The sequence below is a fragment of the Thalassophryne amazonica genome, chromosome 4 (assembly GCF_902500255.1).
Source record: "Thalassophryne amazonica chromosome 4, fThaAma1.1, whole genome shotgun sequence".
Lineage (NCBI taxonomy): Eukaryota > Metazoa > Chordata > Actinopteri > Batrachoidiformes > Batrachoididae > Thalassophryne > Thalassophryne amazonica.
Window position 1 is genome coordinate 139,938,267 of NC_047106.1, and position 11,341 is coordinate 139,949,607.

At 42.4% G+C, this 11,341-nt stretch overlaps 1 protein-coding gene across 1 annotated transcript in view; it reads left to right on the top strand.

The window, feature by feature from the left end:
• Positions 1 to 10,406, top strand: part of ngef (neuronal guanine nucleotide exchange factor) — a 129,680-nt gene extending 119,274 nt beyond the window's left edge. The window contains exons 11-16 of the mRNA XM_034168685.1: positions 1,655 to 1,818; positions 1,895 to 2,053; positions 2,205 to 2,284; positions 4,582 to 4,686; positions 8,475 to 8,608; positions 9,326 to 10,406. Of these exons, the coding sequence (XP_034024576.1) occupies positions 1,655 to 1,818; positions 1,895 to 2,053; positions 2,205 to 2,284; positions 4,582 to 4,686; positions 8,475 to 8,608; positions 9,326 to 9,538 (855 nt within the window). The 3' untranslated portion in view covers positions 9,539 to 10,406. The remainder of the gene's footprint in view (positions 1 to 1,654; positions 1,819 to 1,894; positions 2,054 to 2,204; positions 2,285 to 4,581; positions 4,687 to 8,474; positions 8,609 to 9,325) is intronic.
• The last annotated feature ends 935 nt before the right edge of the window (positions 10,407 to 11,341 follow it).

The following is an 11,341-nucleotide window of genomic DNA, read 5'->3' on the forward strand; positions in this document are numbered from 1 at the left end:
TTAATATATATTTTACATTATATCTTAATCAAACATGCCCCAATCACTCTCATATTTGAAAGTGAGGTACAGACTGGTGCTCACTATCACCTAAGAAAGTTTGATCTGGATCTGATTCGGATGACAGATTTTGTGGATATTTAAATTTAACATTGAAAACCCTATTTAATGTATATTTTACATTATATCTTAATCAAACATGCCCCAATCACTCTCATATTTGAAAGTGAGGTACAGACTGGTGCTCACTATCACCTAAGAAAGTTTGATCTGGATCTGATTCGGATGACAGATTTTGTGGATATTTAAATTTAACATTGAAAACCCTATTTAATGTATATTTTACATTATATCTTAATCAAACATGCCCCAATCACTCTCATATTTGAAAGTGAGGTGCAGACTGGTGCTCACTATCACCTAAGAAAGTTTGATCTGGATCTGATTCGGATGACAGATTTTGTGGATATTTAAATTTAACATTGAAAACCCTACTTAATATATATTTTACATTATATCTTAATCAAACATGCCCCAATCACTCTCATATTTGAAAGTGAGGTACAGACTGGTGCTCACTATCACCTAAGAAAGTTTGATCTGGATCTGATTCGGATGACAGATTTTGTGGATATTTAAATTTAACATTGAAAACCCTATTTAATGTATATTTTACATTATATCTTAATCAAACATGCCCCAATCACTCTCATATTTGAAAGTGAGGTGCAGACTGGTGCTCACTATCACCTCAGTAAGTTTGATCTGGATCTGATTCGGATGACAGATTTTGTGGATATTTAAATTTAACATTGAAAACCCTATTTAATGTATATTTTACATTATATCTTAATCAAACATGCCCCAATCACTCTCATATTTGAAAGTGAGGTGCAGACTGGTGCTCACCATCACCTAAGAAAGTTTGATCTGGATCTGATTTGGATGACAGATTTTGTGGATATTTAAATTTAACATTGAAAACCCTATTTAATGTATATTTTACATTATATCTTAATCAAACATGCCCCAATCACACTCATATTTGAATGTGAGGTGCAGACTGATGCTCACTATGATCTGACAAAGTTTGATCTGGATGTGATCGGGATTGTGGATTTTGTGGACATTTGAATTTAATATTGAAAAGCCTCAAAAGTGCCTCAGTCACTCTCATTTTTCTCTTATGGATTTAACTACACCACTGAAACTGGATGGAGGTTCTAATTTTATGCCTGTTTGTCTTCCAGTTATCAGTCAGAGATCAAGAGCATAAAAGCAGTGACAACTTGTGCATAGCAGAGACAACCAATGTTATGTGAAAATGATCTGAAAAAGAATTCAGAAACCGAAAAAGCTGAAAAAAAAAACTGACAACACCACAAAAGACTTTGACTCAAGTACATGAACTAAATACGTCCTCCAGACATTTGATCACATCTCATATGGCTTTAGGAAAGTCACATCTAACAGAACTTTGACCTTTAAAATGTTTCCAAGGTAAAAATTTGTGGAATTGGAACCTAGAGTTGCAGAGGTTTGCGCTCTGCGAGCACAGCGCTCTAGTTTTCCATGTGTTTGTGTGTTGCAGATGCCACAGTGTTGTGTTCTGTTTGACCCATTTATGACCTTTGACCTCTGCTGACCTCCGTAGTCTGTGCCCGTCATTTCACACTCACGCTGGCTGCTGAAGAAGGGCGAGCTGCAGCTGATGAATGGGCCAAAGAGCACGAGGACCATGCGAGGGAAAAAACTCTACCACCCCATCTACTTGTTCCTGTTCAACAATCTGCTGCTGGTCACCAAACGCAGCTCCAGGTGAGCGCAGCCTCAGCACCCAGCCACGCCCACAAACACGCCCCACACCCTCCTAACACACTCCAAATCTTCACAGTGGGGAAAAATTCCAGGTTCTTGACTCATGTACGCGGGCCATGCTGAAGACTGAAGATCTGGAAGACCAAGGTCAGCTGCTGGCCAGCATCTTTCATCTCAAACTGCTGGAAAACCATGAAGACCGTGAAGTCAGCTACATGCTGAAGTGCTCCAGCGTGTGAGTATACCAGGAATCAAACACAGACACACACACACACACACACACCATCCCCTCCTGGAGGATGTGAAGATGATTTAGGATTTCTGCTGTTCATTTCACCATCCACAGAGAATTTACATGTGATTTAAATATTCTTTCCTTTCTGAAGGAGCGAAAAACTTCGCTGGATCTACGCTCTCACGCCGAACCGACGCACTCGCTTCATGCCCACAAATCCTCACCAAGAAGGTGAGAGAGAGCAAGACACCAACCAAGTATAGCCTCAAACGTGCCAACTGAGTCTGACTGTGGTGAACACTAACGTGGTGTACAGTCTGTAACATGTTGACTGACCCAGTCTGACTGTGGTGAACACTAACGTGGTGTACAGCCTGTAACATGCTGACTGACCCAGTCTGACTGTGGTGAACACTAACGTGGTGTACAGCCTGTAACATGCTGACTGACTCAGTCTGACTGTGGTGAACACTAACGTGGTGTACAGCCTGTAACATGCTGACTGACCCAGTCTGACTGTGGTGAACACTAACGTGGTGTACAGTCTGTAACATGTTGACTGACCCAGTCTGACTGTGGTGAACACTAACGTGGTGTACAGCCTGTAACATGCTGACTGACTCAGTCTGACTGTGGTGAACACTAACGTGGTGTACAGTCTGTAACATGCTGACTGACCCAGTCTGACTGTGGTGAACACTAACGTGGTGTACAGTCTGTAACATGTTGACTGACCCAGTCTGACTGTGGTGAACACTAACGTGGTGTACAGCCTGTAACATGCTGACTGACTCAGTCTGACTGTGGTGAACACTAACGTGGTGTACAGTCTGTAACATGCTGACTGACTCAGTCTGACTGTGGTGAACACTAACGTGGTGTACAGCCTGTAACATGCTGACTGACTCAGTCTGACTGTGGTAAAGACTAACGTGGTGTACAGCCTGTAACATGCTGACTGACTCAGTCTGACTGTGGTGAACACTAACGTGGTGTACAGTCTGTAACATGCTGACTGACTCAGTCTGACTGTGGTGAACACTAACGTGGTGTACAGCCTGTAACATGCTGACTGACTCAGTCTGACTGTGGTGAACACTAACGTGGTGTACAGCCTGTAACATGTTGACTGACCCAGTCTGACTGTGGTGAACACTAACGTGGTGTACAGCCTGTAACATGCTGACTGACTCAGTCTGACTGTGGTGAACACTAACGTGGTGTACAGCCTGTAACATGCTGACTGACTCAGTCTGACTGTGGTGAACACTAACGTGGTGTACAGCCTGTAACATGCTGACTGACTCAGTCTGACTGTGGTGAACACTAACGTGGTGTACAGTCTGTAACATGCTGACTGACTCAGTCTGACTGTGGTAAAGACTAACGTGGTGTACAGCCTGTAACATGCTGACTGACTCAGTCTGACTGTGGTGAACACTAACGTGGTGTACAGTCTGTAACATGCTGACTGACTCAGTCTGACTGTGGTGAACACTAACGTGGTGTACAGTCTGTAACATGCTGACTGACTCAGTCTGACTGTGGTGAACACTAACGTGGTGTACAGTCTGTAACATGTTAGTGTACAGTCTGTAACATGCTGACTGACTCAGTCTGACTGTGGTGAACACTAACGTGGTGTACAGTCTGTAACATGCTGACTGACTCAGTCTGACTGTGGTGAACACTAACGTGGTGTACAGTCTGTAACATGCTGACTGACCCAGTCTGACTGTGGTGAACACTAACGTGGTGTACAGTCTGTAACATGCTGACTGACCCAGTCTGACTGTGGTGAACACTAACATGGTGTACAGTCTGTAACATGCTGACTGACAGTCTGACTGTGATGAACACTAACGTGGTGTTCAGCCTCAAACGTCCTGACTAACTCAGTCTTACTGTGGTGAACACTAACGTGGTGTACAGTCTGTAACATGCTGACTGACCCAGTCTTACTGTGGTGAAGACTAACGTGGTGTACAGTCTGTAATGTGCTGACTGACTCAGCCTGACTGTGGTGAAGACTAACATGGTGTACGGTCTGTAACATGTTGACTGACTCAGCCTGACTGTGGTGAAGAATAACATGGTGTACAGTCTGTAATGTGCTGATTGACTCAGCCTGACTGTGGTGAAGAATAACATGGTGTACGATCTGTAACATGTTGACTGAGTCAGTCTGACTGTGGTGAAGACTATCATGGTGTACAGTCTGTAATGTGCTGATTGACTCAGCCTGACTGTGGTTAAGACTAACATGGTGTACAGTCTGTAACGTGCCGACTTACTCAGCCTGACTGTGGTGAACACTAACGTGGTGTATAGTCTGTAACGTGCCGACTTACTCAGCCTGACTGTGGTGAACACTAACGTGGTGTACAGTCTGTAACGTGCCGACTTACTCAGCCTGACTGTGGTGAAAACTAACGTGGTGTACAGTCTGTAACATGCTGACTGACCCAGTCTGACTGTGGTGAACACTAACGTGGTGTACACTGACTCAGTCCTGTGATGTATCTCAGACACTCCGCAGGTGCAGTGTATTCAGTCATACACATCTCAGGAACACGATGAATTGTCGATTGAGATGGCCGATGTCCTCAACCTCCTGGAACGGACTGATGACGGTTTGTAGACATGAATCTGAAACTTGTTACTGGTTTTTTCTTGTAAATTTATTTTTTAAATAATCTCTGAACCTTGTGTTGTGTGATCACCTCCTCCAATGTTTTGTTGAAAAGGAGCACAACTTCCTATATTTATTATTCTCTCTCTCCCAAAACGGGTTTACTTATAAGCAGGGGACACGATAACCTCAAAGAAAATGAGATATCGAGAACTGATTATGGCTTGAAGATGCAGTTCAGGCCATTTAGAGGTGCAGCTTGGGATTTAAACAGCAGGAGGAATGCAAGACAGGAGACAGCTGTGACAGAAATGCAGACAGAATAAATCCACTTCCTTTTGACAGTATGTGTTATAGTTTAAACCCCTAAGTCAGGCAGGTTTGGACCCCAAGAACAGGTAGCTGGGCTACAAAGGGTTAAGGTACATAGAGGTGACAAAAATACTTAACGTGGCAAAATCCAAAACATAACACTAGCAGACAACATTAAAAACCAAACACTGAAAAACAACTGTCAAAAGGCGACAGTGAGGTCGTCGTATGTCACACAGTCACTAATGTGAGAAAAGACAAGAACTGAAAGACAGCTGTCTAAGAGAGACAGTGACTGGGAACCTACAAACTGATAAACGCCGGTGAATGAGAATGAAATGCAGGGCATAGGAATCATTAACAACACGCACGTGAAGACATCTGAATTCAGTGTAAATGACAATCGGCAAAAACAAAGATGTGACTTAAGTACAGAACAGAACTATGGGCCTGTTTAACACGATTGAAGCCAACTGGTGCACAAAGGAGGAATTGCATGCCACTCGTGAAAAATCTGAACCGCCTCAAACGCCTCGTACAGCAGTCTCCCCAACCATTCACGCACACCAGCCGCCAAAAGACAACCAGTGCTCTGCGAGTGCCCATTCGACCCCTCTCTCAGCAAGTGTTGACCAAATTCCAAGTATCACACATGAACATCCAAACACCTCTTACCCGGCACTTAGAAAAGGCGGGGCTATTTGCGCTCCTGTTGCGAGAAGAGAAAGCTGCTGAAAACATTCGAGCTGTCTGTGAAAATTGTCTAAGTGCAACACGAGTGTGGAGTAAACTAGCAACGCATGGGTGTGACTGTGCCGAGCTCTCTCTCCACACACAAATGGCTTGTAGAGTGTGTTGTTATCCCCCCCCCCCCCACACACACACACAAATAGCTTGTAAAGTGTGTTGCCCCCCAACACACACACATACACACACCATGAATCATTGTCAGCTGTGGCTGAGGGTCCTGGAGTCCGGTCGCTGTCCAGTGCAATGCGCTGCTGGAACAGCTGACTGCTGTGTCCTGCAATTCAGCTGGTGAACACGTAATGCACGTGTGGATGAGCGCTCATGCCATCATCACATGAGGACCAGCCAACGTCTGAGTGTGTGGCACAGTGTGAAGCCGGCCAGACAAGCTGATATCACTTCCACCACGTAAATTGTAGTTTACATGACAGACAGAAAGAGTGGAAATTAAGGAACACAAATAAGCCGCTCCGTATCGGCTCATTAAAAACAGCTGATCCTCCGCGACGTGTCAACAACTAACACTATTTTCCACTCAAATGCACCTAAACTCTCTTTCTGAGGACCACATGATGTGAAAACACAATAAAACTTTCTTACCTGTAAATCTGGTCATGTTTTCTGCATAAATAAATGTTATCTATTCTTTGTGCTCAAAGGCCAAAGCAGGGGCGAATCCAGATGGAATGGGGGCGTGGGGGAGGGATGTGCCCCACTCCCCCACAACACCCCTAGATTAAAGGTCCAGTTTTGAAGCCGTTTTTTTTTTTTTTACTACAACTACTAATACTACTCAGTAATAATTTGGACAAGTAAAATGTTTATAGAGAATTTAAATTTTAGAAAAATGTTAGAATTTAATAGTTACATTTATAAACAATGTAGGTTAGAAATTGCAAGTTTTACTGTTACAGTGCTGTCCGCAGTTAAATATGAGGTCAAGAAAGATTATTTTACTCTTCATAAAACAAGTATTTATTTTCATTGAAGTCAAGAAAGGGTGACTATAAAGTGAGTTTTGGCAAAACAGGTATCATTGTCATGTTGACGTGGGTTGTTGTCGGCAGCTGGGGAAAGTAACTAAAAAAGTAACTAGTAATCTAACTTAGTTACTTTTACAATTGAGTAATCAGTAATTGGATTACTTTATCAAAGTAACTGTGGCAACACTGGTTATGTGTGAAGGGGCCCTGACAGGGGTGTGATCAGTCTGGGGGAGGATGAACACAAGCACGTGGAGGACAGAGTGAACACAAAGTGACATCACAGAAAAATACAATCATGATCGTGAAATGTATGAAGAGAATATACAGAAGAACAAACGGCACAGCGGAAAGCAACAGAAATACAGCAAATTCTCGTAAGAAAATAAAAGACATGAAATATAAAGGCGAGACCCGACTAAGTGTGTGAGAGGCGGAGCCCTCACTGTAGACAGCTGTCAAACCGCCACGCCCCGCGTGTTTCCCTGACAACGAGCATGGACTAGGAACAAAACATTACACAACAATACAACCATAACCATAACTTGTCGGCAGCTGCTGAATGTAAGGAATAAAGTAATTAGTAATCTAACTTGGTTATGTTTAAGACTGAGTACTCAGCAAAGTAACTTTAGTTACTCTGCTGAGGACTTTGCTGATTACTCAATTTTAAGTGTAACCAAGTTAGATTACTAGTTACCTTATTAGTTACATTACTTATTAGCTGCAAGTTGTCTGCAGCTCCTAATAAAGTGACAACATAAAGCTGCTGATGAAGTAACTGTAAAGTAACTGTGGCAACACTGCACTACACACATGTAGGACATAGGACATGGAGGATCAGCACCCGTGCACAACACACAAACACATGCACGCACACACAGGATACAGCCTCCCCTACACACACGCATCACCCACATTCTCTCACATGACAGAGAAGGGACCAGGAAGACACCTGCACAGTGTGGGAGGGGTGCAGGAGGGAATCACACATACAGCTGAGGGAGACAAACGGAGGGACGGCGGGCAGACCCACACTCTCTGACACTCACACCCACGTGTTCACACCCACACACAGAAGAGGAGGGCAACCAGACAATGACCAATCTGTCTTTGTGGGAGTGGGGGGGGGGGGGGGTGTAAATGGGGGTCTCTGCCATTATTTATTACACTAGCTGCAGATGGATATTACATACATACTCAACATACAGTTGTATGCAAAAGTTTGGGCACCCCTGATAATTTTCATGATTTTCCTTTATAAATCATTGGTTGTCTGGATCAGAAATTTCAGTTAAATATATCATATAGCAGATAAACACACTGATATTTGATATTTGAGAAGTGTTTAGGGGCTGTTATTTCTGCAAAAGGAGGATCTACTAAATATTGATGTATTTTCTCTGTTGGGTTGCAAAAATTTATGCACCTGACTAATTTTGTTTAAAGAATTATTGCACACTTTCTGTAAATCCTATAAACCTCATTTCACTTCTCAAATATCACTGTGTTTGTCTGCTATATGATACATTTAACTGAAATTGCTGATCCAAACAACCATTGATTTATAAAGAAAAATCATGGAAATCATCAGGGGTGCCAAAACGTTTACATACAGTTGTATGTCATAATTCATAAAACTAATCAAGAAATTCTTCTTTTCTTCTTGGTCATGTTTCATTTTGTCTTGCTTAATGACAGCTGAATTTTTTTATTTTTTTATTTTTTTATTTCTGTGTTCCAGGCTGGATGATGGGTGAGAGGCTCCACGATGGGGAGAGAGGCTGGTTCCCAAGTCGAGTAGTGGAGGACATCCACAGCAAAGAGATCCGGGCTCAGAACCTGAGAGAAGTCTTGAGGATCCAGCATGCCCAGGAGGTGGGAGGAGGCTCTCAAAATGGTGTCAGGCTTGGAGCAAGAATGGGCAGACATGTGCCCAATATCGGCAGAATCTCCAGTCCTTGGACATATGACATGGGGGGAGAGCAGTGAACCAGTCAAAGTACTGGATGTCACTGTTTGAAAGCTGGATGCACTATAAAATAAATCAGGCAGGAGAGATTTGGTTCAGTGAGCTTGCTGTAAGTTGTCTCTTTGTTTCTAACGCTGCATGGTGGATCGTGGAAAGGTCCCCAAATTGCTGTCTGTCTTACTTGCCTTGGACAAATGATCAGTGCAGTGGAAGTGGAAGTGGCATGTGTCGTGTTGGCCCGAGTGTACTGTAGCACGCCGTTAGAACCCCCCCCCCACCACCACCACCACCACCATGACCACGAACCCCAAAAAAAAGATTACAGAGAGAGAAGAGGGTGGGGGCGAGTGAGTGAGTGTGAAGTACCAAGTGACTAAAACCTGATCACATTTGCAGAAAAGTCCTCAAACTTGACAAACATCATGTAAGGAAACAAAGTACACCGTTTGTCTTTATAGACTGTTTAGTGAGAGTGCACAATTTGACGAAAAAGTAATTTTGCGATTATTGTGGGAAATACTGTGATAATGATATGTTGGTCTATTAAAGCTACAGTCAGGACCATAAGTACTTGGACAATTCCTGTCCTCTCTGAATTTGACACCTACGTTACTGTTTAACAGGTGGACCGTGCCGGTCAAACTCCACACCTGTCACTGTCCCCAGACCGGGACACATCCAGCAGGACCAGGTGTGTCACACCAGAAGCAAAAGCTGCTCAGGGATCACCTCACCACCTCACTGGCTGTACTGAACCCCGCCCCTGCCAAAAAACAAAACAAAAAATCATTTTTGCCATGAGAGGGTTTGTGATCAAGATTTCCTGCAATAACTGATCCGTAAACTGAAATCCATTAACTAAAAATACATACATACACACACACAGATCCGCATTCACGTTTTGGGAGATATTTTTTTAGTATTCATGTTTTGCAGTTAACAGATCATTCACGATTTGCAGCAGATTCATGTTTTCGGAATTAACAAATGTCCAAAGTTCATCTAAACTGACGTGCAGGAAATTCTGATGATATTGCTGCTCAAGCAACAACTGGACACAAAGCATCACATACTCAATATTGAAGCTCAACAAAACAGTAAAAAAAAGGTCCTTTATTAGTGCTGCACGGGGCGTTTGCAGTGTTACGGCAGCAGTAGTCAGAGTAACTGTGCAACAGCAGGGCAGCATAAAATGTGCAAGTAGAAATCAAACACACATACCGAGGCGTGGCAAATCAAAAGAGGTTTTTGTGCTGTTTGCTTTATTGGACTTTCTTCATCTCGTTTGTTGAGCTGATGATGTTTTGGGACAAATGCATTTTGCAGTATTATAAATTCTAAAGACTTTAATTACTCCTGCAGATCATCAGGTTTAAAGGTCGACACAAGTCTAGTTTCTCTAGTGTGTGTACGTGTGTTGTTTTTGTTTTGTTTTTTCTTTTTTAGATGCAGAGGAAATGCAAACAGTTGTGCACAACAGGGACTTTTAATTCCTGCTTTAGTGCCAGCATTTAGTTCTTGGGACTATTTTTTTTTTTTTTTATCCAAAGTGATATTTCATGCCCATATTAAACTCTCTGATTGGCCAGGAGCTCTACATCCAAATCCTGAAAAAAAAAATATTTCAGGTTGATTATTTTATCATCCTGTAAACATTCACAAGCAGTACGAAAAAAAGTCACATTACAAATTTTGGTGTTCCAGTTAAAGCAGTGAATTTAATGAAAATCACCATTATGGGTGGAATCCACCTAAAATGTGTAAGTTCCATCTGCTGCATGAATTATGGCCACAGCAGCTGGACGTGTTCACACCTTTACACAAAATATTCCATAATCCATTCAGCTGATGCCCATGAATTATAATAATAATAATAATAATGTGTGCCGTGGACCTGCTGTTGGCTGTTTGTGTCCTCTGCAGCGTGCACGTAGTTTGCATGAAAACGGTTGCTTTCTGTTTTGTGTGAAAGAACAAACGGCTCCTCTGGTATGATGGCACCTTTATCAGTACATGCACATGTGCAAACACACGGTTTGAACACACAGTGGCAACGTGTGTGCTGAATCTGTGCGGTTTGAGTAGAAACACTTTCAGTCCATCTCTATAAATACTGTATTAAAGGATTATTAACTGACTGTGACATCTGCACGGGGAAATGTCAGGACAGACCGAACAAGTGAGGTTAATAAATTGTTTATTATATGGCAGTTATACATATAAACACGCATACGTACAGTATCACCCGAATATGAAAGCTGCTGACGGCTCGTAGTCCAACTGGTTCACTTCACCTCCATGAAGAACTTGCTAACAGATAATCTGTCGTTAACTCTTAAACTTTCAATCCATATGTTTTTTCTGATGCTGTTCAGATATTTATGGAGTACGTTCGTGTCCGACTTGGTTTTTCTAATTGTGTTTTTAGCTTCCTGGTTTGTAACAAAAATACGCGTTGCCGTCCGATTGTCATGGAAACCGGTCTGATATATCAGGCCAGTAATCAGCCAATCAGAGCGCACATAGCATCGCAGCCATATAAAAAGTGTGAGTATTGTACAGAATTACTGAAGAATTATTTCACTTCAAAGTTTGTAATTATTGTTCTTGAAGCAGAAATGTGCTGAATCACAGTTGTT